Raw genomic sequence first — 27,856 nt, 5'->3', positions numbered from 1 at the left:
GCCTCTGTTTGCCAGAAGCTGGGAATGGGCGACAGGGAATGGATCACTTGATGATTACCTGTTCTGTTCATTCCTTCTGGGGCACCTGGCATTGGCCCCTTGGGCTAGATTGGTCAATAATCCTCTTATTCCTTCCCCTGTTATTGGAATAACGGCGATGGGGTGAGGGGTATAGGTATGTTATAAGGAAGTCCAAGACACACAACACTTGACATTTAAATGAACTATCTTAAAAGCAGGATAACATTTTATCCCATATAAGACAACAGCTCTGCCTTTGAAAAACAAGATGCCAACTAACATTAAGCTGCTGTTGAGCTTCCCCATCTGATGCATGTAGCAATGTGAGAGGCATAAGAATCTTTACTGGTATGATGTACAAAGTGTGCATTAGGTTTAATTATTTTCAATTTATAAAATATATCCATCCTCAGCCCTGGGTCTATAAGGGCCAGTTTGTTAACATCAAGTACTCGGGTGCATGCCACAAAGTTAAATGATTGTGAACAAAATGTAAATCAACAGCATTAAATGTAAATATTCAGCTGTCACTCTGAGGTCATTTTTAATGGAGACGCAGATTTCAGCACTACACTGGGCACGGTGCTGAATAGATGCTTACTGGCATGAGTTCTGCTGCAGGAGTTCAAAGCTGTGTACTAACGGTGGTGGAGAAGGTGGTTTTGTAACACCAGTTCTCCCTGCTTGAACACACTGACCCCAGGAGTCGGAATCTCATTCTTAATGCAGAATCCAATGCCATTGAGAGGACTCTGGTGAACTTCTGTCATGCTGACTGACAGTGTTTGGAGGCAGCTTCCTCGGTAATAGGTAAAAGCTGCCCTGAGCAAAATTGAACCTGCCCCCCCACCCCCAAAATAAAAAATAAATAAACATTGACAATTTACTAGTCCGACAGCGCCCAGGTGGGCAAAGAAGTCCTTCAAATTAACAGAAAGCACTGACAGCATGTGTAGTTAAGCTAGTATTACCCTTGGTGTGACTGATTCCAAAGTGTGCCCATACTGAGTGGTCCTGTAATTAGGGTCATGCATGGGGAAAACATTAAAGAAGGAAAAACTCCTAGGAAACAAGATTATTTTTCCTGCACCCTTGTTTCTAGGAAATTTAAGCACATTCCACATATTATGGAAAATAAAACATAAAATTCACTTACAAATATAACCTATGTATATTTAATATTCCAAATTCTCTGTTTTCTCATTAGGATGATTTGTTAAGTGCTCTGACGTGCTCAGGAAATGCTGAGCTGAGATTGGGTGAAACACAGGATGGGGAAAATGCTTTAACTGAATTTAAGCAGATTCAGCTCTAATGCTGGGATACAATGTAAAAAAATACCGGTGAGGGACATTAGCTGCTCCAACAGCAATCCCAGCTATTGATTTCTTTTGAAGGTTCCATTTGTTTTGAGTTCACTCTCAAGGAAATCCATTTAATTTTGCAGTAAACATGCCTCAGAAGCATGTGTCATGTTCAGAGGGATAATGCAAAGCAAAACACTTTGTTCACCCTCCCACTTTGACTGGCAGACGTGGCCCTTTTAAGGACATGCTATATAAACTTTCTATGATAATAACAACAATAGAAAAAAACAACAACAACCCAAACCCCGAAGAATCACAACTTTGCAGAATACAAGCATCGTCTTCTGCCAGCTTTTTGGTTTACTTATGGGATCAAAACCTGCTGATTTAGTGCAAACAATGAAGAATATTGCTTATTTGGATTATTTTAACCTGACCACAGCCTAATAATTAGAGAAGGAAAAAAAGCAACTTAGTTTTAAGCACCAGTTCTATGTGTTTCCACAAATTATTACTCGTGTTAAAACTTTTCACACTTCTGTTTTTTACCTATTATTGTTACAAGTAACACTTAAGATTCCTATAACTGATACAGATTACATAGAAATAACATTTTTCTATATTCTTTTCCAATTTGTTTACAAGATTCCATTTAAAAAAATGTAAACGGAGAAAAAGAATCAGAACCGGATACTGTACTCAATGGTAGGGGGAAACTCAAAGAACTAATGCCAAACAAAGGCTGGGGGTGATAACAGAGGAAAAACTTGATGCTAGTTTGCAGTGTGATACAGTGACACAAAAAGCCAAGGCAACTTTGGGCTGCATACACAGATACCACATCATGGACCAGGGAGGTGATAGCTCTGCTCTCTGCAGCACTAGGGATACCCTATTGTCTAATGAGGAGCTCCAAGAAGCATTATGGCTCTTAGGTACCATACCTCACAGAGCAACCAGGCACACTGCGGGAGCACAGCTGTTATTACACACCCCTTAAGGGGCGGTAGCATGCCCTCCCCTCTGTGGGGCAGGGGTGGGTGGGGTCACATCTCTGTCTCCATCCATCTCCCATGGCTGTGCTGGAGGGAAGCAGTCACTGTGCTCAGGTGAGTGCAAGGTCTGCCACTGTGGTTGTCCCTGCATGGAGACTAAAGGAAGGAAACACGGGGAGGAGGCTCTCTGCATCTTCAAGCAGGAACCTTTCACTATCTGGCCCTAAGTTTTGAGTCTTTACTGAGCACCTGTCAGTGTTTTTTTTAAACTACAATCAGGCTATCGCTGGTCATTTTAAACTTTGATTTGTTTTAATGTAACTTACCTTCCCCACCCCCTTCTTTGTTCAGGCTGAGAACCTCTAGTAAATAGGCACTGCTGAAGCAGAAAACCTACATTTGTGCTAGTCCAGGGATATCATGGAGTTCGCAATATAAGAACTTTCCATGTTTTTAATCTATTTCTTAATGCATCTGGAAAATGTACTTGAACCAGCACTGAGCCAGCAGGGCAAGCACTGAAAGCTACTGCTAAGGTGAGAAGGCAGAGAGTTTACTTTCACACATTTGTGATGGAGATAAATTACATATTCGGGGAATGGAGTGTCCTATTTTTTGCTGCCTTGCATTACCTGACCTGAGTGACTTTTCTTCTCAGAGGTTTAGTAATGCTGATTTTTCCTTATGAACTCACATGTTTATAGAAAAGGGAGTGGATGTCGTAAGCTAAAACATGATGGATAGGCGCTGGCTGACTGTTATTCACATACATAAAATGATTATGCAGGGCCTTATTTACATTATGCACCCTTACAGGACAGGAGGCACTCAGCTATAAAGGCATATATTACACTACACATTCTGATAGTGCCTAAAGCATTCACAAAATAACCGGGATCAGGTGGGGTGCAGATATTCCTTGCAGACAGCCTTAGCCCTTGTCTCCTCAGCAGCTGAATATTACAGGCCCTTATGGACAGGTAGCGTAGATCCGAAACTTATCAGCATGCAACTGAACACTGCTCTGAGAATTGTCACAGGAGTGCTGAAGTCAACACCAACAGTCTGGCTCCCCGACTTTGTGCATATCATGCCACCATCCCTCCGAAGACAAGCAGCCACAATACAAGAATACCACCATATAACCAACCCAGGCTTGCTCATCTACAAAGATCTCCAACTCCTCCCAAAATGTTGCCTTAAGTCCAGGAACCCCTTCTGGTTAGCTGTCAAAATCTCAGGACGTTCACCAAAAGACAAGTGACAGACACTGTGGGAAAACAGTGGAGCCAAGAAACAAGACCTGATTATGGATCCTAAAGACCAACCACTTGCCTTCACCATGACACATAAGATATGGATCACAGCAAACCACATCTGAATCTCACACAGGCATTGCAATTACTTCCTACACAAATGGGAAATGAAAGACAGCCCGTTATATGAATGTGGAGAAGACATCCAAACCATGGAACATCTAGTGAACCTCTGCTCTCTAAGACCCTTCTCTGGAGGGCCAAGCTTTATTCATTTCATGCCACTGGAAGTAACTGAGCAGATGGCAAGCTCAGATATCAACCTTTAATGTTACTTTTCAAGTTGCCATACAAAAGACAAACAGGCAAGACAGTTGGTGTAAATTACCATGGCTCCAGCGAAGACAGCAGAGCTATTCTGATTTATACCAGCAGAAGATCTGGCCCTACACATTTCAAGACGATTTTCACAAGGAAAAGGGCTTGAGACTATTAGTTTTATTTTAACTTAAAAAAGAAAGCAGAGATTCTCCTTTAGAAGGACAAGATGTTAAATGGGTCCACTTAGCTCATCAGTGGTATTAACTCTGTCATTCAGGATGATGGCAGAGAGTGGAAAGAGAATAACTAAGGCCCAGATCCACAAAGGTATTTAGGATCTTCACTTTCTTTGAAATCAATGGATCCTTTGTGGATCTGGGTCTAAGTGACTAACATCCACATAAGAGCTTTTGTAGAATTTACCGACACCAAGCCGCAACATGAACCCACATGCAGTAAATCCAACAATCAGGACCCAGGCACTTCTCCACTAGGGCCCCGCTCCTGCAAACATGAGACTACTCAAAGGAGTAAAGTGAAGTGTGTGTTTGTTTGCAGGTGTGGGGCCTAGTTGGGGGAAGGGATGTGCCATTTGCATGGAGTCAGGGGCGTGAGAAGAGAGAAATGCTGTAACGAGTTTTTCAGTCATATGGAAACCCTTATTGCAAGAAATGCTGTATACACTGAAATATATTGGGAAACAGGCACTCATTAAAAATGAGCATTTCTACAGTTGGGAACAACAGCCATAGTCTATTGCACCTGCAGCACAGAATAACAGGACCTTGAAAACGAGTTTCCCTCTTGCCATATAGCACTGTTTTATATATTTAAAATAGTTCACCAAGCAAAAGCCATTAAGATGAATTAATCTTGTTTGCAAGGACATCCCTAGGTCAGAGAAGAGAAAGCCATCCACATTTGATACCGCTGAATAACAACATGTACATGGATTCCTCAGCTCTAAACAACAACAACATTTTTAGGCCCTGATCCTGCAGGCAACTTTTGTATGGGCCTACTCCTGTGCCTATGCAGAGTCACTTACCGGATCAAGACTTTATTATTAATCAGTCCAAGTTCTTCTCACAGACAATGAGACTATAGCCCAGACAAACTGGACTGTGTTTCTGTTGGAATTATAAAATTAGTGGATCTGACGGGAGAGCAGGAAACGTGATACATCTCTGTTCTAGCAGAGCATTTGTAACAGCATCTCATAACATCGTATTTCAAAAATAATTCAATTCAGCCTGGATACAAACAGTCATGTGGATTCAAAAGTAGATGAGGGAATGCTTACAAAGGGTTATTAAAAATAGCAAAGCATTCAGCTGTGAGGCAGTGTCCAGTGGAGTAGCTCAGGGATCAGTGGTAGGTAGAGTACGATTTCATTTAGACATAAATTTGATGACCAGCTTTATTTATTTCCAGAAAATGGAGTAAGAAGTACGAGAACAACATTTTCAGATTATATTACATTAGGAGGAGCTGTGAACACCATTGAGGGCATAAAGAGATTAAAAAGATGGTCAGAAATAACACAAAGGTGAAAGCTAATACATCCCACTCTCAGATATTCCAAGGGAAAGAAAAACCTGGAAGCTTTAGGGCTGAGGGCATGTTTACATTGCCCTGCAGTTTAGAGTAAGGGGGTGTTAATAGCAGTGCGCACCAAAGTGCTGTACTGTAACTCCCCCATGTGGACATTGCAGGCACAAACTTAAAGGTCCAGAGTTCGTACTAATGTAGTCCTCTTCAAAGAGCACCATTAAGTTTGTGCCTCTACTACAATACACCCCTTTAGTCCTAATAGTGGGGCAGCGTTGACATGCTCTTACAGCCTGTGCTGTCGTGTTTTCGTTGCTATTTTTTGTCACTCTAGCTAGATTAAAGATAGCATAGGTATATTTACCCAAGCTGCAAACACACCTCCAAATGCAGTGTAGACTTTCCCTAAGATGACAGTAGAAAGCAAATTAGACACGTGTTTCCACTGTTTTATGACAGTCAAAGGGGACAGTGTAATTTTGAGTTAAATATGCAGAAGCAGAGGCAATAGTGTCTCCCTACACAGATCCAGTGCGATCTCACTTGAATCTTTGGATTCAGCTCACCTCACTTCTAGAAAGACATTGGAATCGGGTGGGGAGGGACTGATCTATTGGGAGTTCAGAGAAGAGCAACAAAAATGGTGAGGAGGTTGGAGGGACTGATCTATGTGCAAAGTTAAAAAGCTAAATATGGACATTATTGCCTGTCTAAGAGATAACTAAGGGGTTGGGGGCCCGAAGACACTCTACAATATCTGAAGGATTTAAACACCAATGAGAAAAAGAGAGTTCTTTATCATAATGGAAGGAGGTATAATAGCAAGGAATGGGATGACATTAAGACAGGGAAAATTAAGGCTATCAAGGCAAAAATTATTTCTGATAGTGTGATTTATTAGTCTGTGTCTTCATCTCTACTTGACATATTTAAAGCTTTACTGGACAAAACACTAATAAATGTACAATAAATAAATGCCATTCCTGCACTTGGAGAAAGATGGACTAGATGACCTGAAAGCTTTTTAAAATTGTTAGATTTTATGATTGTCTGCAGCTATGCTATAACAGAACAAACCAACCACAAAAACTAAGCTAAAATGACTCTTAAAACACGGACTATTATTTAATCAAAGGCTATAAGTATTTCTAAGTGGTTATAGCTGTTACAACAAATAAGGTGATAATTTATTCTCTAAACAATGTATTCTGCAAACCATCATACCCACATTTTACCTAGTGCAGAGATGTTTTTCTAGATTCCAAAGAATGACAACACACCACTTCGAAGCAATTCTGAGTATGAAATGGATATTGAAGTACAAGCCTGAGATAAACACTCTAGAAGTCTGTGTCAGCCTTTATAAGGTAACATTGACGTGTAGTGGAATAAATAATATTGGTTTAATTCAAAACTGGAAGTCGAGCCTCAGAGGCCCACCTCTCTGCAAGACTGGAAAGACACACAGGTCTTGTTTTCATTTAAAAGACATCAATAACCTAGCCTCCTGTGAAGGCTTTTCACAAGTTTTTCAATATGGTTTTAAAGGGAGCTTGGGAGTCCAACATATGTCTACATTCACCAGTCATCTCCTGCAGAAATCTGTCAAGCAGAAGTAACCTTAAGGAGACAGATAGAGTTCCTTCCCTTCTCTGTACAGAATCTACATAGGGCTAGATTCATAAAAGGATTTAGGCACCTACCTGCCACTTTAGGCATCTAAATCCCAAATTTACACATAGATTTGAACAGGGATCTGCCACCTCTAACCAGTGGGTTATGGGGTATTTTGATGTAGGGCTCCCTCAGTCTCTGTGGCAGCTGTTCGACTGTGGCCAAGTAATTAGACAGTCAAGTCACTGGGCCAAAGAGAGAGCGCACATAGGCATGAGATCGCTATATAGCTTGGTGATTAGAGCACCCCCCCCGCCCCCAGGATCCAATCCCCCTGCTCCAATGGCTATTTATTTATCCAGATTTATGCATCTCTAGTATTCACAAATCTGTGTTCTGTACCCTTTGTTGTGTCTCATTACTAACATGACTGTAAAAAGAGCCCTGCACGGACACAAAAATGTGTATCCGCATCCAATCTGCGATCCGCAAAAATTGTCTGAGGCTATCCGCAGATATCCGCGGATTTACAGAGCTCTACTTACTGCGTCCAGGCTGAGGCTCCGAGGCACACCCCCTGCCGGAGCTGGGTTGGGGAGAGCCGCGCAGGCAGCTGTGGGGAGCCGATGCGGAGTCGCGGACCCTCCACCTGCCCTTGGCTCTGGGGGAAGCCTGGGGTGCAGGAACACAGCTGGGGGCTGCCCTCAGCCCCCCCCTTGCATTGTGGGCAGGTGGAGGATCCGCCACGGCTTCCCCACAGCTCCCCGGCTGGGATCTATGCTGGCTTGGCCGGGGGGAATGGAGGGTGGGGCCTTGGGTGGGAAGAAGAGGGGAAAGGAAAGGAGAGGGGTCCGCCTCTGTGAAAAGTGGACAGGCAAAGCCCCCCGTTCCAGCGCCACTGGTCACTGCTGTGTGGTGACCTGTGGAGCTGCCCGGGGGCTGCTCGGGCCCCTCACCCAGGGCAGGTGGGGGGTCTGCCGCGGTTCCCTGCTGCTGCCCGCCCGGCTCTTATCATGGCTGGGCTATCCACGGATATAAAGCAGATACCGGCGGACTTGCAGGGCTCTAACTGTAAATTATTTGAGGCAGGGAAGGCCTTTTTCTTTGTATAGCACCCAGAAAAAAGTGGCCTTCACTGAATAAGGCCTCGGGGAGCTACTGTAAGAAATAATAAATACACGTTTCTTAGATGCCAATGTATATCATATACACTTCTGGTAGTGAGTTAGCCCTTCCCCTATTTTCCTGGCTATAAGTTACCTTGATCTTTTAGAAAAGCAAGAATTCCCTCTTTCACCTTTAAATCACATACACAATAAACTTCTTAGTTAACTATCACAGCTGCTAGGTGCTACCAGCAGAGAACCCCGGTTCTTTAAAATCTAAAGCTGTTAATGCATCTCATTGAGCCATTCCTTTAAAGAGTTGCTACATTCTATAATTTATTATTGTACTGTACTTGAGCTCATAACTAATGTTTGTCTAATCTTTGGATGATGCAAATTGCTGTATATAGTAAGGGCTAAATAGTACCATCATGCACTTGAATTCTTGCCATTCCTTACCCAGAGTTCAAGAGTCTTATAGTGGTGTGAATCCATTAGGCTCCTAACCATATATGATGCCTTCCCTACCTTTAACCCAGTAAAGAAGACTTTCAACAGGAATCTGACACAATTAGGATTGTTGTTATGGGAAAACAGGTAGACAATACTGTATGGTAAGTGAGTCAAATGTGAACTAAGCAGTCAAAGCATCAGGGAATGATGAGGAGAAAGGGCTAACTCTTCACCACTCTGCAGCTCGGAAAACACAGACTCAAATTTATTTTTAGGTGAAAATGATCGCTTTGCCAGTTGAAGTCTGACAGATGTCTATAACTGTTGTCTATTTGTCCTCTCCTTCAGCTCTTCACCCACCTTGCCAAAAGCTTTGTATTTCCCCCCTCTGCCTCTCCGTGACTGACTTCCACACCTATAACCTCCACCCCCACCCACCTGCCTCTTCACCACCTTTGATACTCTCCAAAAACCCAGCTCTCCTAATTCCGATGCTTCCCATCAGGTAGCGTTCTTGCCAGGAAAACAACAACACTGAACTGGTCACCTGCTTCTTGTCCCCCTGCTTTCAAGCATGTCACTAACTTTCCTAAACCTGCACCCTTTATTCTTCCTGCCTGCTGCCTTGGCACATCTCTCCATCCCTTCATTACCATGCTCCTTAACAACAGTGACTACTCCCAACCCTTACTGCTATTCTGTCCTCTGCAACTTGGGTGCTGCCCACTCAGCTTCACTGAGATACAAAGGTGACAACTGATCTTTTTCTTGGCCAAGCCCACAGGCCTTTTCTCCATCCTCATCTTTCTCAGTCCTCCTCCTCAACTTCCTCTCTGAGTTTTTGTGTCTCTTTGCTTATATGTTTTTTCTCCTGCCTCTGACCACTCCGTTAGCCTTTCCATAGGTGGTCCCATTTCCTCCTCTTTCACTCTGTGTTGCTCTCACTAGCCTCCATTCTTGGTTCCCTCTTCTTCCTCTTCTTTCTTACCCATGGGTGCCTTAATCTTCTTGCTTTAAGAATAATTTCTAGGCCAGTGACTCTCATATTAATCCCTCCACTCCTGATCTCTCTCTTTGTGGTCACATCTGTGACTGTCTCACTACAACCCTTCTTGTTTACAGCAGCAAAATCAGACCTGTTCATGTCTTTCCCCTCAACTCCTCTCAGCACCCTCCCTTTCCACCAGAGAACATAATTCCTCCATCCTCCCCCAACCTCAGTGTCATCTTTGACTCATAACCAGGCTTAAAACCATCATAGGGAGAATTCTAGTGGTACTAAAAGACTTGTGGGACTGGAGAGAGACCACACCTCAGTGGTAACAAGACTATATTGCTATAATTCACTGTATCTGGGAATGCAGAAATAAGCAGAGAAGGGCATCCAGCTTTTTCAGAATGGGGCTGGCTGCTTCTCCATGACCCATGCCACCCCAAGCACATCATCCCTGTACTGCTACTGACTCCCAGTCTACTTCTGCTGCCTGTGGGATGCCTTAATCCTGACGTTCAAGGCCATCATCAAATCAGAGTCCAGCTATATCTATGGTCCCATATCCAACTGTGGTCCACCAAGACAGCTGCATTTCCCTGGAATGATGCGGTTCAAAAAGCACATGAGGCTGGACACAAATCATCCTGAGCTGAAGAGGACTTAGCTGTGGAATGAGCTTCCCAAGTAGGTCACACTAATTCAGAGCATGACCACTCTGGCCTTGCTGAAGAACCTTCCACTCAGAGGAGCTTTCCCAACAGAACCAAAACAATGGAGGGGAAGGAAGAAGAAAACAGAAGACTCCATATATATCCCAAGCTGTACCTCCTATACTGATGAAAGGAGAGCTGAAGTGCTTCACTCGTGATTTTGTCAAGCAGACCGAGTTTACAGGGGAAGCACTTAGATACTATGGTGACAGAGCTACAGAAAACTGACAGTCAGACAGATTCTCCGCTCTTCTTTAGCCCAAGAGTTGGTGCTACACCTAGGCTATCCCCCACTGCAAAACTGTCCAGGGTCAGAGGGAGCACCAACTCAGTGCTCATGACTGGCAGCTCTCTTGAAGTGGGGGTGCCATTAACGGGGCAGACACTTGAAACAGAGCAAGGGACAGCTTGACAAGAGCTGTTACAGGGATGACCAGGCTGGAGGTGTCAGTAGCCTGGATAGGCCTAGGCCTAGAGCTGGGTCTGTTCACCTTCATTGCCAAGCTGTTTCTTTCTCACTCCCTAATCCATAAATTGAGTGAAATTTTATGGCCTGTGATGTACAGGAAGTCAGACTAAATGATGTAATGATCCTTTCTGGCCTTAAACTTTATCAATGTATGAATTTCTCTCTATCCCTACTGCCATAACCATAGTCCGGACCTTGGACACTGCTCACCCATATGATTTCAGCCAACTTATCCTGGTTACACAACTCTCACTTTTGCTTCCTTTGCCCAATTCTTTTGTGCTTTCTAGTGTGCTGCTTTGTATATCTGAAAGGTTCTCTTTGCTCCTATATGCCATACAACCTCACCCTCTTCATAACACTCTTATGAAGCAGATAAACTGAGGAATGGAATTTAGAACTGCAGAGTCCCAGCCTCTGCACTAATGAAGAGAAAACCGCCTTCCTCTACAAGAGAGGTAGAAGTTAGCCAAGGTCAGTGCAAACGTTAACTGAGTGAACAGTATGTTTCTTTTAACATGCAAACAGAGATTTGTAAACCTTTTCCTTGTGTGAGATTTATTCTTTTCTTTTCATGAGTATAGACCACTTAGTACTTTTTTTAATGCTTCTTTCTAATGTTACAATTGCTCCTAAACAAAATGACCACATACAATCGTCCACATACAATCTCCCAAATCCTTTGTTTACATATAAATGGGGAAGGAATTTTAAAGCCTTCGAGTTGGTCTTACATAATTAGAAAGAACTTCATTTCTCCCCTCTTTGTCCCCTAGAAAGATGATCCCCTTGTTGACAATTTTATACAAGGGCGATGCACTCTAGACAAGAACACAGATGTTGGTTATCTGCCAGCATCTCAAGTAAACAGGAGTTTCATCACATGAAGTATTAGTTTTGTTTGTTGTACAGTGTTTATGAAAATATCCATCCTGTCTAGCATACATGGGAAATCAAAACTTAATCAGTGAAAAATGATCAGGAGAGTGAGTGATAAGTGTGTGTGTAATATATATATAATATCTCACATCCCTGTAATGTAATTTATCTCATTCCTGATCATTTCATTAACAAAACCAAAATCACTCACCTGCCCCACCCTCACCCTCCAAAAAAAACCTACTGAGATTCCTTCTTTGGATTTTAAAAGCATTGAAAATAATTGCACAATATTATCATATATATTTTCACATGCAACATATTATGTAGGTTTCTAGGCAACCTATTTTGTCTTGGAGACATCAATGAAGTGTCTGTCCTGCAAAAAAAAAAAAGTAACTACTTAAACCAAAGCATAGAGGACAAATATCCACACAGCCCTACACAGAAATTGGTTCAATTTGCATTTGATCTGATGAAATTCTATAACCTGTGATATACAGGAGGACAAGCTAGTGAGGTCTCTTCTGGGCTCAAAATTTCTGAATCTGTATTTGCACTGTTAGCCAACTAAGATAAGTAAATTGTTTTGCTTTCATGTTAAAAATTTTAAGGAAGTTGTTATTGATGACAGTTATTACTACTTTAATTAAAAACCTTGCAGCCTGATCCTGCAATCATCATTTGTATGATTCGATCCACAGAAGACAATGCGACTAATCACTTGACAGAGAGGCATTTGTTTGAGTAGGAGTGGCAGCATCAGGACCTTATTTTGTTTTCTGAGGCCTTGTCTACACTACCAGGATAAGCCTACCTAAGTTACCCTACTCCAGCTGGAGTCAACATAGCTTAGGTCGAATTACTGCAATGCGTACAACACACTCTCCTGTCAACTTATCTTACTCCTCTCATTCCGGTGGAGTACCGGAGTTGACCGGAGAGCACTCTGCGGTTGATTTAGCGGGTCTTCACTAGACCCACTAAATGACCCCCGCTGCATCGATCGCTGCAGCGTCGATCCCCAGTAAGCATAGACATGGCCTAAATACGCTTAGTTTGTTGGTGTTTATTTCAAAGTCTTAATGGGACAGTGCCGAACAGTTTAAATCCAGCATTTGGACTCCATTTGTTTTCTAATCAGAGCTGATCAAAAATCTGACAAAAAACAGCAATTAATTTTGATGAACATGTCTGTGATTTTTCTTTCTGTTTTTTGACTAGTGTTATTACTAGATAATCAGACAGGGAGTGTGTATCTTGTATTAATAGGAAGAATATAATTCTCTATCAAATTCCCCAGGAAGATTCAAAATTTCTCATTTCTATGAAATTCTATTGGACTCTTCCATAAAAGAAGTTTCATTTGAAACAAACAAAAACCACTTTAGATGTGATGTAGCGACACCCCAATCAGTTTTATACTGGTATAATTCCACAGACTTCAGTGGAGTGACTCCTCATTAACAATGAGGTACATCAGATTCGGTTTGCAATATTAGCCACAAAAAATGAAAACTGGTTTAAAACCCCTCTATTTTCATATTTCTTAAATGGTATTACAGAGAAGAGCAGAACAAAAATTAAAATAAAAATTGAATTTGTTTTGATGCCTTACTCTGTTGACTTTCCTTTTTTAATACATTTTCTAGCTTTGTTGGAACATTTGTTGCCAGTAATACTTAAAATCAAAGTTCCCAAATATGCATTGAATTTAGAGGCCAGTTAGGGTATACAATAACAATGTATTAATGTCAATATATAACAGATATACGCCTCTTGTAAAACAAACAAGCCAAAAATAATTATTTTAATTATCAGCTGGAATTTAACATTTTCTAATTATCCCATTTAATCAAAATCAGATGCAGGATTGAGAATTTTAATTTAAAACATCAACTTTTAATTTTGTTGGAGTTTGTTCATGGACTACTTCCTGATTATTACTTTATACATTCATGATGGTATGTTTTTAAAATTCAGGGCCCGATTCTGCTCATTTCCAAAAGCAGTCTCCCTGGCATGTATGAAACTACTTATGTGAGTGGGGATTTCTTGCATGTGAGCAATACAATTTTTCATTTTAACTCCCTACATCACATTGTGTCTGATTGTGTGTACCTAATGCTTACTGAACTCAATATAACAATGAATCAGATCCTTCACTGGAAGTAGCTCTATTGAAGTTAAGACAGGTATGACAGCTGAAGATTTTGTGCTTCATTTTCAATGCAAATACTATACACTTAAAGTAATTTAATTATACAAAATATGGGAGTCCGATGATACTAAGGATTCCCCATAGGTATGCATAAGCTTAGGCATGGACCACGGCATTTATATTTATAAGGGAAATAAGTGAAGCAACACCCCCCTCCCCACCACCACCTAAAAATCCTTTTAAAAACCAACCAAACAGTGGAAAAGAAGAACAAGGAAGGGAGGTATTTCAAACAATTTTGCAAGCTAAATCCAGCTCATGGATAAGAGCTGGCACGAGTGATATCTAGACTAGTTTGATGCTTCTGCTCTAGGCCTGTGAAGCTTGAAGAAAAAGGAGATTTTATAAGAAAATATAGGGAGAAATAGGTGCCTATGTCGAGCTGGCAATTGCACTGCAATAGTTTTGCAGTTTGAGCATGCAACATCTGTGCACAAACTGGGCCTTTACATGCCTAAGTACCGGTTTATGTACAATGACTCATTTTACATGAGCATGTGCATATGCAGAGGTGCAACTTTGGTAGTTGCATTTGAAAAGCCTGTTTGTAAAAATGACCCTTTCTTGTTTATGGCTATTTTTTGTTTCTCCAAATGGGAAGAATGGAAGGAGGTGATAACAGACATAGCTCTTTCTTCTTGTTGAACAATATATGCATTGCAGTGCCTCAATCTGTGCCACATGCAGAAGTGGTGAACTGACATTCAAGTTTATATGCACTAGTTTAAATGAATTTAACTAGTGTCCATGAAGATTCATAGATTTCAAAGCCAGAATCCACCATCCAGTCTGATCTGCATAACACACAGAATTTCACCCAGTAATTCCTGCATCAAGACCAAAATATACAATTAATCTGGCAAACTCTGTTTGCTTGCTTTGATTTTTTTCTAAAGATTATTGAGATGAGCATGGTGCACATAACCAGCAGCGACCCCCCTCCCAAACTCTAAAATGTCTATTTTAATTCAGGTTTTTTTTGTTTTTTAATAAAGTTGTGTGCATTTGTTACCAGAAAGGTTTCCCAAGAAAGTTCAAAAAATAGCCTAATGATGGAAATGGCCGTGGAGCAAAGAAAAAAACAATTTAAATATATTTTATTTCATCTGATGCATCATATGTTTATGCATGGTCCAATAATATTTTCTAACTTGCTGCCTGCAAATGCATGCTGAGTTCAACCTTCAGGGGTCAGCGGCGTGCAGTATATCCACTGTATATACTCAGTCCTGAGAGACTGTGAAGACTACTAACTAAGGGTTGAGTCTGCTGACTATTAATCCTATGGATCTTCGAATGGACAATTTAAACTTTGAACAGCGGCTAAAGAAATGTAATCTTCATGCCATGACTACCACCTGTCCCCTACAGATTCTGAGAAAAAGAACATTTCATTTTAAGATTGTGTTTGGAGAATATTCTCTCACATACACTAGCTAAACGGCACAACATTCTGTTTACTCACTCTAAGCATTACACAGGTATAGCAACTACACTTTGAGCTTTCTAGTGCTGAATATCCTCTGCTTGAATGATAACATTCATTTTCTCAAAACCCAACTGTCCTATACGAGCTGTACTGGTCGCTACGTAAAGCTAGCTAATTGTAACAGAGGTTTTCTAGAAATATTAAATACACATGATGTAAAAGAGGCTACTTAACTGCTTAAATGTTTATGCATTGTGGTACTCCATGGACTGCAACAACATAAATGTTAGTCTTGCTAGATTACCTTCAAATCAAGCTCCAGATTCTGCCATCTTTACTCACACAGAGTAGTGTTTTACTCCATGAGTAGGCCCAGTGTTTAAATACATGGAAGCAGCATCTGGCTCTGAATTTGCAGCCTTAAATATGTCTTTACTATATATCGCCCATATTTAGGCATGGAATGGGCTCAGTGTACAATAGTATATGCTCACACAAAAGCCATTAGCTGAAGTGAAATGGTGTAAATATTGGATTTTTCCTAGGACAAATCTAACCTTATTGCTAACAGGAATAAGAAAGCCTGAATACGTAACACTGGATGGAATAAAAAAAAAAATCTGGATTGTGAAGGATATGAAATCTTAATGACGTCAGGGTAATAAGTTACCACCTGATTGCAAAACTCACCTCTGTTCAGCTATATTGCACCAAAATGATTATAACATTATTGAGGGCAATACATGGAAAACACATTTGTTTCAAAATCTACTTAAGACTAAAGAATATTCCTGCTTCTTTAAAAACAGAGGGCTTTCATCTCATCAAATCCATGTGTTCTACTATGACAATACCGCTACATAATATAAAGAACCATAGAGTTTATAACAACAGTTTGACCCTTAACACAGTGTACTACATGTATTTTACTGTATGTGGATTAAACTCCTGACTTCTTGCTTAGAATCACAGTCCTAACCCCCTGACAGTACTTTTCTTTGATGTCAAATGAGAATCAAAATGGAGTTTAAACAGCAACTATTTCAACTGTCATTGCTGTGGTGTTTGTCAGTGCATTGGAATTGCAGCCTCAGTACAGAAAGTGCTAGTGTTTCTGAAACATATTATTAGCGAAAGTCTTGTGATGGACTTGTCTTTAGTTTATATTTAATAATAGGATGTCAAAACTGCTTTTATCTGTGCCTTATGTAGATGCTGGAAGGAAAGTATTTACAGTTAATTAATGTTGTGATCAGCTGTAGTTAGCAATGTCATCCAGTCTCCAAATATTGCTGTTCTTTCACACTCTGACATGTCTTGTACCCACTGAGTAGTTAAGTTACTTACCACAAGGGAATAATAAATCTTGAATCCAGGTTTAGCCACAAAATAGTCATCGGATTTGAAGGTTATCTTTATTTGGTTTGTTTTGGATGTTATTCTTGGAGGAATTTCCTTGTGACCACACCACCGTCCTCGGATAACTGTGCTAGTTTCAGATAGATCTTCCACCTCCACGAAGTCATACCTGCAGAACAGTTTGATAATTTAATACATTCTCAATACATAAAGCTGCTGCCGCTACACAGGAACACTGCTCAAAAAACTAGTCAAATGTACATTGGTTTCCACTATGAAACACTTGATTAAAAATTACAGATGGTGAAAACGCTAGTTTAGTGCATGATATGTTGAGCTGAAAGTTACTTTCTAAAAATCTTCAATACTTAGGGTGGTGGTATGTGGTGTTGTTTGTCGGGTTTTTTTGCTATTGGGAGTGAAAGCGTACAATATTCCCTACCATGCTGCAATGAGGATGCCTTTACAGACATTTATCCATGCTACAAAATAACCATACCACATTTGTTTTATGTAGCTAGTAAACAGCCTGTAAATTTAACACAATTTTATGTAAGGGAGAGAACAATTTTGATTTTGGGCAGACATAAACTAGATCAGGGATCGGCAACCTTCGGTACGCGGCCCGTCAGGGAAATCCGCTGGCGGGCCGGGACGGTTTGTTTATCTGCAGCGTCTGCAGGTTCGGCCGATCGCAGCTCCCACTGGCCGCGGTTCGCCGTTCCAGGCCAATGGAGGCTGCGGGAAGGGGCGGCCAGCACATCCCTGCAGCCCCCATTGACCTGGAACGGCGAACCATGGCCAGTGGCAGCTGCGATCGGCCGAAACTGCAGACGCTGCAGGTAAACAAACTGGCCCTGCCCACCAGCGGATTTCCCTGCCGGGCTGCGTGCCAAAGGTTGCTGATCCTTGAACTAGATCAAGATCAGCAATGAGGCATTTTGGGATGATTACCTTAATTGACACAGAGAATTTAGGCTGTATATGTAATGACCCCTCTAGTTAGGTCATCTGCAGGGATTGAACTCATGACCACCACTGCTTGAGCTAACTAAGTTCATTGACTCATAAACCTCTATACATAGTCTAGCCATTAGAGGGGAACAAAGAGCCACACTGTGTTAGCATAGGTCAGAGGTTCTCAAAGTGTGGGATGGGACCCCAAAGTGGGTTGTGACCCCATTTTAATGGGGTTGCCAGGGCCAGCCTTAGACTCACTGGGGCCTGGGGCTGAAGACAAAGCCTGAGCCCAGTCACCCAGGGCTGAAGCCGAAGCCCAAGGGCTGAAGCCCAGGGAGATGGGGCTCGGGCTCCAGCCCACCCCTGCCTAAGGTCATGTAGTAATTTTTGTTGGCAGCAGGGGGTCGCAGTGCAATGAAGTTTGAGAACCACTGAGACAGGTTACATATAGCTATAGTAGTATCAGATTGTCCATACATTTTTGTCAGTAGCTTGTATAGTTTATTGAGTTTTCCACAGTCTTGCTGTGGATGACCAAGAGGGCAGCAATCAAAGTCTTGATCCAAAGCTTACTGACAACAATAAGATTTCAACAATTGATTTCAATGCAGTTGGGTCAGGCCCCAAGTGTTCCATTCAGCCTGTGGCAGAAAGGTGGAGACAAGGCAGACAGAGGGGTGTAGTTCAGAGAGCTAAGAGGATGTTTATGAGCAAAGGCTGAAGGAACCGGGTATGTTTAGTTTGGAAAAGAGGAAATTGAGGGGAGGGAGGGATAAGATAGCGGTCTTCAGATACTTGAAAGGCTGCCATAAAAAAGATGGAGAAAAGTTGTTCTCTTGCCACTGAGGGCAGGACAAGAGGCAATGGGTTCAAACGACAGCACAGCAGATTTAGATTAAATCAGACAGTTAAGTAAAGAAGTTCTCCTTTTCAGCTCCCAAATGAGTTTCAGCCCATTTAAATTTCATAGTAACTTAAAATTAGTAACATTAATGAAAAATGTGAAAGTAAACAACCAGGAGATTCTTGGGTAAAGGAGTAAGGGCCAAAGCAGCAGAAAGGAGGCTAAGGAGCAGAGGCCCTGATTCAGCCGTCCATTCAGCAAAACACTTAAATATGTGTTTAACTTTAGGTGCATGCTTTAATGTAAGAATGTGCTTGAATGTTTTGCTGAAGTAGGGCCAGAGAGAGCATCTGAAAGTAAAATTGAGGAAAAAAATAGATTTTTTTAAAAAAACCAAACCCCAACAGTTTCTCCAAAGGGGTAAAATAATATTGCATGTTACTTACCATAGGGTCTTTAACAAGCTTGAAAATCATTCCAAGTAATACCCTGGGAACTTCCTCATTCTAGTAATAATATCATGTAAATAAAAGCCTTACAACAACTCAGGGTAAGGCTGTATTTCTATAAAGACTGGGATATTTTCCCAGCTTTTATAGGCACTACATATTCTGGAAGGTCTTTGCTTCTCTGCTTCATAAATTTGTAGCTTTTGAAAGCAGACAGATTGTCCGCAGCCATGGTCAAAATCCAGTATGTCGATAATGACTTGACTTCCCCTCACCATGTCATCACCTTTAATGGCCCTTTACAAGAGAACACTTCATCCTTTTCCACAGTAAATTTGATCCACGTTTCAAGGCTGAAATGATTTAAGGTCAGCCATAGTTTATTCTCTATGTAGAATGTTAACAGGCTGTTTTCATGACCATTAGTCTCTGCATTCCGGCATAGCCTCTGTGGTCCTAGAAGGTAACTATTATTATACTGCAATTGCTCTCACACCAACAGTGACAGAGCAGAGTAAAAGCTGCCAAGATAATAAACATGCAGAGAAGGATGGCGAGGTTGAGTCTGCATTCTTTTGTCATTAACTGGAAAACAAACTGACTGGAATGGTTCTCTCAGTTCATTGGTAATGCAGAACATGGAAAAATAATAATAAAACCACACAGACTCACCAAACCCTCTAAATGCAAATTAATTGATTAAGATGTCAGGAGAAGACATGCAAGAGGGTGGGAGTAGAAAGAAAACAACACAGTTTGTCTGGATAGGTGTAGCAATAAGTAATAACAGTCAGGCAGAGTGTTGGAAGCTGATGTGCCAATGCTGCCACACAGCAATCTGGCTTCTGAAGATGTGCCCTGGGAAGTGTCTGGGAAGGCTTTGGGCTTTCCCTCCCACACTCAATACTGAATAACAAAAACATGAACAACAGAAACATTTTAATTAGTTTATTTTATTAATTATCGGCCAAATTCAACGGTACGTTCTGGTGATGAAAAGCTATAAACCTGGCCAAACCAGCCCCATCAACTGAGCTTACAGCTGCTTTGCCTCACCAGAGTAGCACAAAGCAGCCAGAGTAGACTGCTGACTCTGGAGCTATATTTCAAACACTTACAACACATCATACGGAGATGCAAATAATAATTAAAGAGAGCTAACAGCCAGTCAATTATTCTGGCCATAGAATTCCAAGAGCACAGCACACTGTTCCCCTACCCTTGCTCTTCCCTGTCTGCCCCTTCCCTCGCAGCAAATACCCTGCTGTCTATACTGACATACTGAAAAAAAATGTGTTTCACGTAGCTGAAAAAAGAAACATCCATTGTCCTTAATTACAGTGGGCAAAACCCCATTCTTTTAGTATTTGTGCAGGGAGCCAGCAGTGCCTAAGACTCGAGTGTGCTGCATTTAAAATACCATGCGAGGACTTCAATTCACAGGAAACAGTCCAAGCCTGAGGCAAGTAAGTTTATTCAGAGAGTTTGGTTTGTAGTGTTGGTAGCCAGATATCTCGTTAATCTGAAACGGAATCCTTAATGGACCCCTCCAGAGCACCGTGCAAGACATTTGGTCAGCTGATTTTTAAAATGACATGATTAGCTCTCTGGATAGCTTTTCTCTCACCTGCAGATATCATTTTCTGGCTCCTCCAATCCAAACTGATTATCAAAGGCCAACTGTATCCTTGTATTCTCTGTCGAGAGCAGCCGCCATGTCAGTAACAGGTTCCTGGGGTAGCTACTCGGGAAGCGGGGACTGTGGATGCAGCCATTTCCTCCGACACTGATGGTCTCTTCTTTTCGGTACAAGTCTGTGAGGTGATTGCTCTCTGTTAGTAGTCACAACTTGTAGAAATTAGTATGATGTTCCAGATACAGGAAGGCAAAAAAACAACAGTTTAACAACACAACAAGCATTATTTACATAGGAAGTGTTTAAGGGTCTAATGGCAGCTGTTGTTTAAATAGGAAAGCACAATTATTTTTCCCATTAATTTAAAGAACAGTCCCTTGCCTGACTCAGAACAGAAATAGTAACATCCATCTACATATAATCTCTGTGTTATGATTGTATCTAATCTATCTATCTATATGTTTTATTTACATTCTCTAACTCCCACCATTTTGCTCTTAAGGCAGAATTTACATCTCACAACCAGGGGAGAAAGAGGGAAAGAGGGAAACAAAACCTGGTTCCCAAATTTTGGAGCAGTATTTGAAAGAGTCAGGGGGTAGATGCCCTCTGAAAGAGAGAAGCAATAATAAAGCTGTGAATATGTACGCGTGTGTCCCATTTCAAACAGTGCTACATCAATGCACTAATGAAACTTTTAGTGTGCACCAGCAAGGTCCACAAGGACAGTTAATGCATGACACAGTGGTGCGCAGCAGAATTTACACCCCAGTTGATGCACACGAACATACCATGTAGACAAGCTCCAAGTACAAAGAACAAGAAATCCATGGAGATTTCTCTAATTCAGTTATGAATGGCAAATCCTCCCCCACCCCACAAATATTGGTGTGCTGCAGCACAATGTGGGCGGTCAATGGCACAAAGAGATGATCTGCAATATAAAGTGACAAGAAAAATATTTAAGTACCACCAGATATTGTCCATATATCAGCAACCAAAGTTATTTTTTCCCTTCTTTTAAAGAACAACTTCACGTTTGACTGAATACTTCTGAGCTCTTGGGGAAAAGGGGAATTTTGTAGGATGCCCAAGAAAAACAGGAACTAAAAGAAATGGTGCAAACTCCATGGTAAGAAAATCTTTTTTTGTTTTTCCTCAGGTTGCTTTTCACTGGCTCATGACTGTAAACACCAAGCTTCATACAGTAAATGGAAGCATTTTAATAGTTCATCACCTACTCTTCTGACAAGTGAATAACTCTAGCTGCAAAACAATCTGAAACTTTTAAAAGCCTGGGTTGCCAGTATAACTATTATAAAAATGCTTTACTCAAACAATCTTCAAGATGAACTGTTCTCCCCCCCATCTCCCCCAACACACACTTTTCAAGTAAATAAGGGCTTGAATCAGCAATGCGTGGAACACTCTGAAATGTTGAGCATTGTCAACTCCCATTGAAGTAAACAGAATTTGGATTGGTCAGTATCGCCAAACAGTGCTTAGTACGTTGCAGGACTGAGTCCTAAACAACCAGTAAAAAGGATAAAATTAAATGGTTAGTGGAAAGTTTTCATCTTAAAAAAATAGGGCCCAAATTCTGCAGTTCTGAGTTAAGCAAAACTTCCATTAAAATCAACAAGAGTTACTAGATTAAAGGATGGCAGAATTCAACCTACATTTGGGTGTATTTGTACTTTTTTCTAGCACAGCAAAGTACTGGTTATAATGAAGAAGTGTAATTCCCTTGTTAACAGATCACATTTAATTGCTGACCCAGCACTGTCCATGCTCCTAGTTGAAATGTTCCCTTGTCTAGTCAATCTTTACATAGGTTTACACCACAGTTCTCGCTTGCTGTGATTAGAATGTCAGAGGCAATATATTTTAATTGGGCTTCACAGTACACTGGAAACAACTGTCCTTTGCTTTAACTAGTCCACCTTTTCTACCAACTGAGAAAGATATGCTGCTAACATTCATCCACTCCACAGAAGATAGGGTTGCTTGCATTCTTTTTATTTAACCCGAAGCCCGGGATGTTCTGCCAGTAAATCGACCACACTTGAGTAAGTCAGCACTGAAATACAATGTCTGATGGAACTCTGCAATATCCAGGTCAAAATTCTGAATCATATGTGCACGTGAAAAGCAGGAAATAAGTATATGACATATTAACAGAGACTAGAAAGCAGAAATTCCAATAGTGTCTAATTTCTCTATTGTGGCAAATGTGGGAATTGTAACTGATTATACAAGAGGAAGTGTTAGAGCAGCATAGGGAGTGGAGAAGGAAAGAAGAATTCTGACCAAAACACTTTCTGGGAGCAAATAAAAGAAGACAGTGGGGTTAATATACCATATATCAGAATTACTAAAGAATATATAAAGGCATTTCACTGTGAATAAAATAATTTAAAAATAAACAAAATAATAAAATAAAATAATAAAAAATTTAACAAAACTCAGAGGCCATTAAAGAATTACAAAAAAGGGAGGCTATTTGAGATGGCAGGAACTACAGAGAAGTTATTGCACATAAACTTGCCTATCTGATAAGAAAGACGAGAGGCTATTATTAGATGAGTGGGATGGGGAGCAGAGAGAGACCAGGTAGGATGAAGCAAATCTATAGAGTTGTAAAAACAAAGGGGACAGTCTCTGAAATGAATGGGAAGCAGCTTATTCTATAAAAAGAACGAGGAGTACTTATGGCACCTTAGAGACTAACAAATTTATTTGAGCATAAGCTATCATGGGCTAAAACCCACTTCATCGGATGCATGCAGTGGAAGATACAGTAGGAAAATATGTATACACAGAGAACATGAAAAAATGGGTGTTGCCATACCAACTGTATTGAAGGTAATTAATTAAGGTGAGCTATTAGGTGAGCTATTATCAGCAGAAGAAAAAAAACTTTACTAGTGATAATCAGGATGGCCCATTTTCAACAGTTGACAAGAATGTGTGAGTAACAGTAGGGGAAAAAATTAGCATGGGAAAACAGTTTTACTTTGTGTAATGACCCATCCACTCCCAGTCTTTATTCAAGCCTAATTTAATGGTGTCTAGTTTGCAAATTAATTCCAATTCTGCAGTTTCACATTGGAGTCTGTTTTTGAAGTTTTTTTGTTGGAGTATTACGACTTTGAGTCACATCCTCGTTAGAGTTGGTATGGCAACACCCATTTTTTCATGTTCTCTGTGTATATATATTTTCCTACTGTATCTTCCACTGCATGCATCCAATGAAGTGGGTTTTAGCCCACGAAAGCTTATGCTCAAATAAATTTGTTAGTCTCTAAGGTGGCACAAGTACTCCTCGTTCTTTTTGCTGATACAGACTAACACGGCTACCACTCTGAAGCTTATTCTGTGTTTGATTTGCTGAAAAGGTCAATAACTTTTTTTTCTCTCCTAGTTCTCTTCCGACAATCATCTTTAAAAGTATTAATGTAAAAGCTGAGACAAATGTTCAAGAGAGTTCAGCTCCTGTTTAGGTATCTAAACAAAACGGCTCAATTTTCAAAAGTGCTCAGCATTAGAGTGGGACAACATTTTTTGGACAAAACTTTTTCATCGAAAAATGTAGTCAGGTTTACTGACACGTTACGTAAATTTATGCAGAACTGTTCCAGTAAGAAAAAAAACACAATAAAATGTTTCAATGTAAAACAAATTTTTGCTTCAAAATTTACTTTGATTTTATTGAAGAAAGGTTAAAAAACTCAAAACCAAACCAAACGTTTTGTTTTGGATCAAATAAAACATTTATTCTGCCCAAAACAATTCCCCCACCCCCCGCCATTTTTTGGTTCAGCCAGTGAACCAAAAAATCAGTTATTTACACAGCACTATTCAGCACCGATTCTTCTCAATGGGAGATGCCAGATGCTAAACACTTCTGTAAGTCTGGCTGAGTTTTTATGATAATCTAGTCTTTTTTGTGGGTGATGATTACTTCTGACAATCTTGCCCCTCTTCACTATTTTTCCTACCCAGCTTGCACATGCTCTTCCACCACATGCTGTACAAGCAGCGAGATCTGGAAACACAAAGATCTTCATTTCTTTGTATTTGAAGACTTATTTGCATTTTATTTTGAGGATCCTTGCTAAAGCAGCTTCAAATCACATGGAGCAATAGTCTTACCACAAAAGTGCGTTTACCCTTAGGACTATCAACCAAAAGTGAATTCCTTCAGGAAAAATAAAATAAAATATAATAAATAATAATAATAATTAATAATAAGACAAAGAAGATAATTACAGCTGACTCTGACATCAACTGTTGGGCATCTTCAGAACAAAGAACATCAAGTATTTCATGAAGATGAAGAACTCAGCAGCAGATTTTGTATAAGAACATAGCCAGTAGCAAAGAACATATTTCATGTCTCTAATGTTTCTTTATTTTAGAAAAATAGTTTGGTGTTCTCATGTGGTAGTTTTCCAGATAGAGTAGATCCTCAGAGTTACAAACAGCAGAGTTATGAACCACACACCTCATGTGGAACTGGAAGTACACAATCAGGCAGCAGAGACCAAAAAATAAAATAAAAAGTAGTACTGTGTTAAATGTAAACTACTAAAAAAATAAAGGGAAAGTTAAAACAATTGACAAGGTAAGGAAACTGTTTCTGTGCTTGTTTCGTTTAAATTAAGATAGTTAAAAGCAGCATTTTTCTTTTGCACAATAAAGTTTCAAAGCTGTATTACATCAATGTTCAGTTGTAAACTTTTGAAAGAACAAACATTTTGTTCGGAGTTATGAACAACCTCCATTCCCGATGTGTTGGTAACTCTGAGGTTCTACTGTATTTATTTTCCTTGCCCCACCACTGTTCCATCTGGCAAAACACAGTATTTTGTTACCATTTTTTAAACACATGAGAGAGAACATTTTTGGAGAATAATGACTCTTCAGTTCCCTGGGCTGAAAATTAGCCTGATCTAAATAGTTGAAATCACAGAGTAGTAAGTAAAGAACAGAAAAGTGGTTTTGAATCCAGGCCACGAATCAGTTCACCTGGGGCACAGACATGCCAAGCAAACTATAGTTATGGCAGCTCTTTTTGTTGTCCATTTATTTTTCCTAGATTCCCCCTTGTAAAAAGCAGGAATTTTATTTTTTAATACATAGGGCTCTATGAAAATCAGAGCGAAAGATGATAGATTTCATGGTCAAAATTGCATATTTCATACTTGGTCACAGCTTGCTGGGAAAAGGTACAATACTGCAGAATAATTTGCCTTGTTTAAAATACATGGTTACTTCTTTGCTACTATAAACACTAAAAAGAATCATAGCCAATAAACACATTACATTTCTGTGCTCTAATGAGGAAAAGGATATCATATGGTGTTGCTGCTCCCAATCATCTTTTTGCCATTTAAGGCAAAAGGCACATGCTATTGAGTATAACGCTGCTCCCACAGAAGTCAATGGCAAAGTACTTCAGTGACAGCAGAATTGGGCTCTGTAGCTATACGAGACCTTGGTACTGAAAGAACCAGGATCCTCTTAAATGGAACAAAAAGAACAAGCCATTTACCAGGCTAAAAGTAGTACAGTCATATCTGTGACAGCAGCCGATCAGGTGTCAGCTCATGCCAAGGCCCTGGGCCTCACCGATCACTGACAAATGCATAGCTGGAAACCAGTCTAGGTCACCTGTGTGTTAGTGTTGTTGAAATAGGTATTGGAGTTATAAGAATCTGTTTAGGCTTTAGACTTTTATGGAATGCTTGTAGGATGCTGCATGTGTCAATCCTACTTATAATGGTCTGTATCACATGTTATAAGAGTAACGTTTAAATGTTTGCTCTGTAATGATAAAAATGTTTGCTAAGATTGTAAATCCCCCACAGTCAGGGGAGACGCATTACCACGTATGCTAGCTTACCACAAGAGGTATTATCTCCTCCCCAAAAAAAGAAGGTCCACAGACATCAGACAAACCATTGTGGACAAAAGACTTTAAGGTTGCTTCCCCCACATCCCTGAAGAGGATACATGCACAAGCCCTCATCCCATCACAGCTTAAACACTGGGGAAGGGAATAAAAATGCCTGGTAAGGAGAAACTGTTATCCCAATGCTGCTTTAAATCTGAGGGGCAAAGATTTCTAAGCATAAGGGGGTCCCCTGTTCTTTAGCTTGGGTAAGCCCTACAGGACATATTAAGCTTGCCATTTAAAGCAGCTACTATCATCTTTTAGAACCCAAGACTGTATCTCATTTGTGTATATATGTTTACCTGCTTTAATCTTGTAAATGACTCTAGTTTCTTTTCTTAGTTAATAAACCTTTAGTTAGTTTATTATAGGATTGGCTACAAGTGTTGTGTTTGCTGAGAGATCTGGGGTGCACTTGACCTGGCTTAAGAGACTGGTCCTTTGGGACTGGGAGTTACCTGAATATTGTTGTGATGTTTTTTGTGTAAGGGATAATCTATCACAGAGGCAGGCTTGCCTGGGTGGCAAGATAGAATTTGGAGTACCCAAGGGGACTGTCTGTGGCTCCCCATTAATGCTGTTCTCGTGTCTGAGGAGTTCACACTTGTTACTTGGTTGGTGAAATCTAACTATATAACATATAACCAGTTTGGGATTCGTGTGCTGTTTCTTGATAGTCTGCCCTGAGGTTGGCACCCATGTACAGCACACTTCATCATTAAGCTAAGGAAACATCCACTCTGCAGTAAGAATGTATGGCTCAGATCAAAGAGTAAACTGGGTGAAAGTACTGCTTAACTTTAAACACTTGTGTAGTCCCATTCATTTCACTGGGATTACACACCTCTGTAGAGTCAAACGTACTTAAGCGGTCTACTAGATTAGGTCCTAAATGACAGAGTGACATTTTAAAAGCACCCTGCATGCCATCTATTAGTTAAGTTCATCCATACAGAAACTAAGGGTTGGATCCAAAGCCCATTGGAGTAAATGGAAAAAGATTCCCAATGACTTTGGCTTAGACACCAAATAGGCAGCTCAATTTGTCTGTTACCCATCTGGTCAACTAGGACTGGCCCTTTTTTTTTTCCCATGAGGGTGAAGGAGGGTGTATACATTCTGTGACGGGTTCCCTGGGGTTCAGCCTGGGACTGTGGGACCGCTGTGCCCCCTAAACTCTCTCCAGCCTGGGCTGTCTCTCACAATGCCTTGTTAGTGACAAGTGCGGTGATCACTCAGCACAACAGCATGTGAAGCCCCACACACCCAGTCAGATTGCATAAATGCTTCCTAAGCCATTCATGAATCACAAAGAGAAAGGCA

At 40.6% G+C, this 27,856-nt stretch overlaps 1 protein-coding gene across 1 annotated transcript in view; it reads right to left on the bottom strand.

The window, feature by feature from the left end:
- The window catches only part of PDGFD (platelet derived growth factor D), a 158,655-nt gene that overhangs the window by 44,014 nt on the left and 86,785 nt on the right, over positions 1–27,856 (bottom strand). Inside the window, exons 2-3 of the mRNA XM_065423566.1 lie at positions 20,566–20,770; positions 16,674–16,854 (exon numbers count right to left, since the gene is read on the bottom strand). Of these exons, the coding sequence (XP_065279638.1) occupies positions 16,674–16,854; positions 20,566–20,770 (386 nt within the window). The remainder of the gene's footprint in view (positions 1–16,673; positions 16,855–20,565; positions 20,771–27,856) is intronic.

This window comes from Emys orbicularis, chromosome 1 (assembly GCF_028017835.1).
Source record: "Emys orbicularis isolate rEmyOrb1 chromosome 1, rEmyOrb1.hap1, whole genome shotgun sequence".
Lineage (NCBI taxonomy): Eukaryota > Metazoa > Chordata > Testudines > Emydidae > Emys > Emys orbicularis.
The sequence above is the reverse complement of the archived record's forward strand: the minus strand, read 5'-3'. Positions and strand labels throughout refer to the sequence as shown.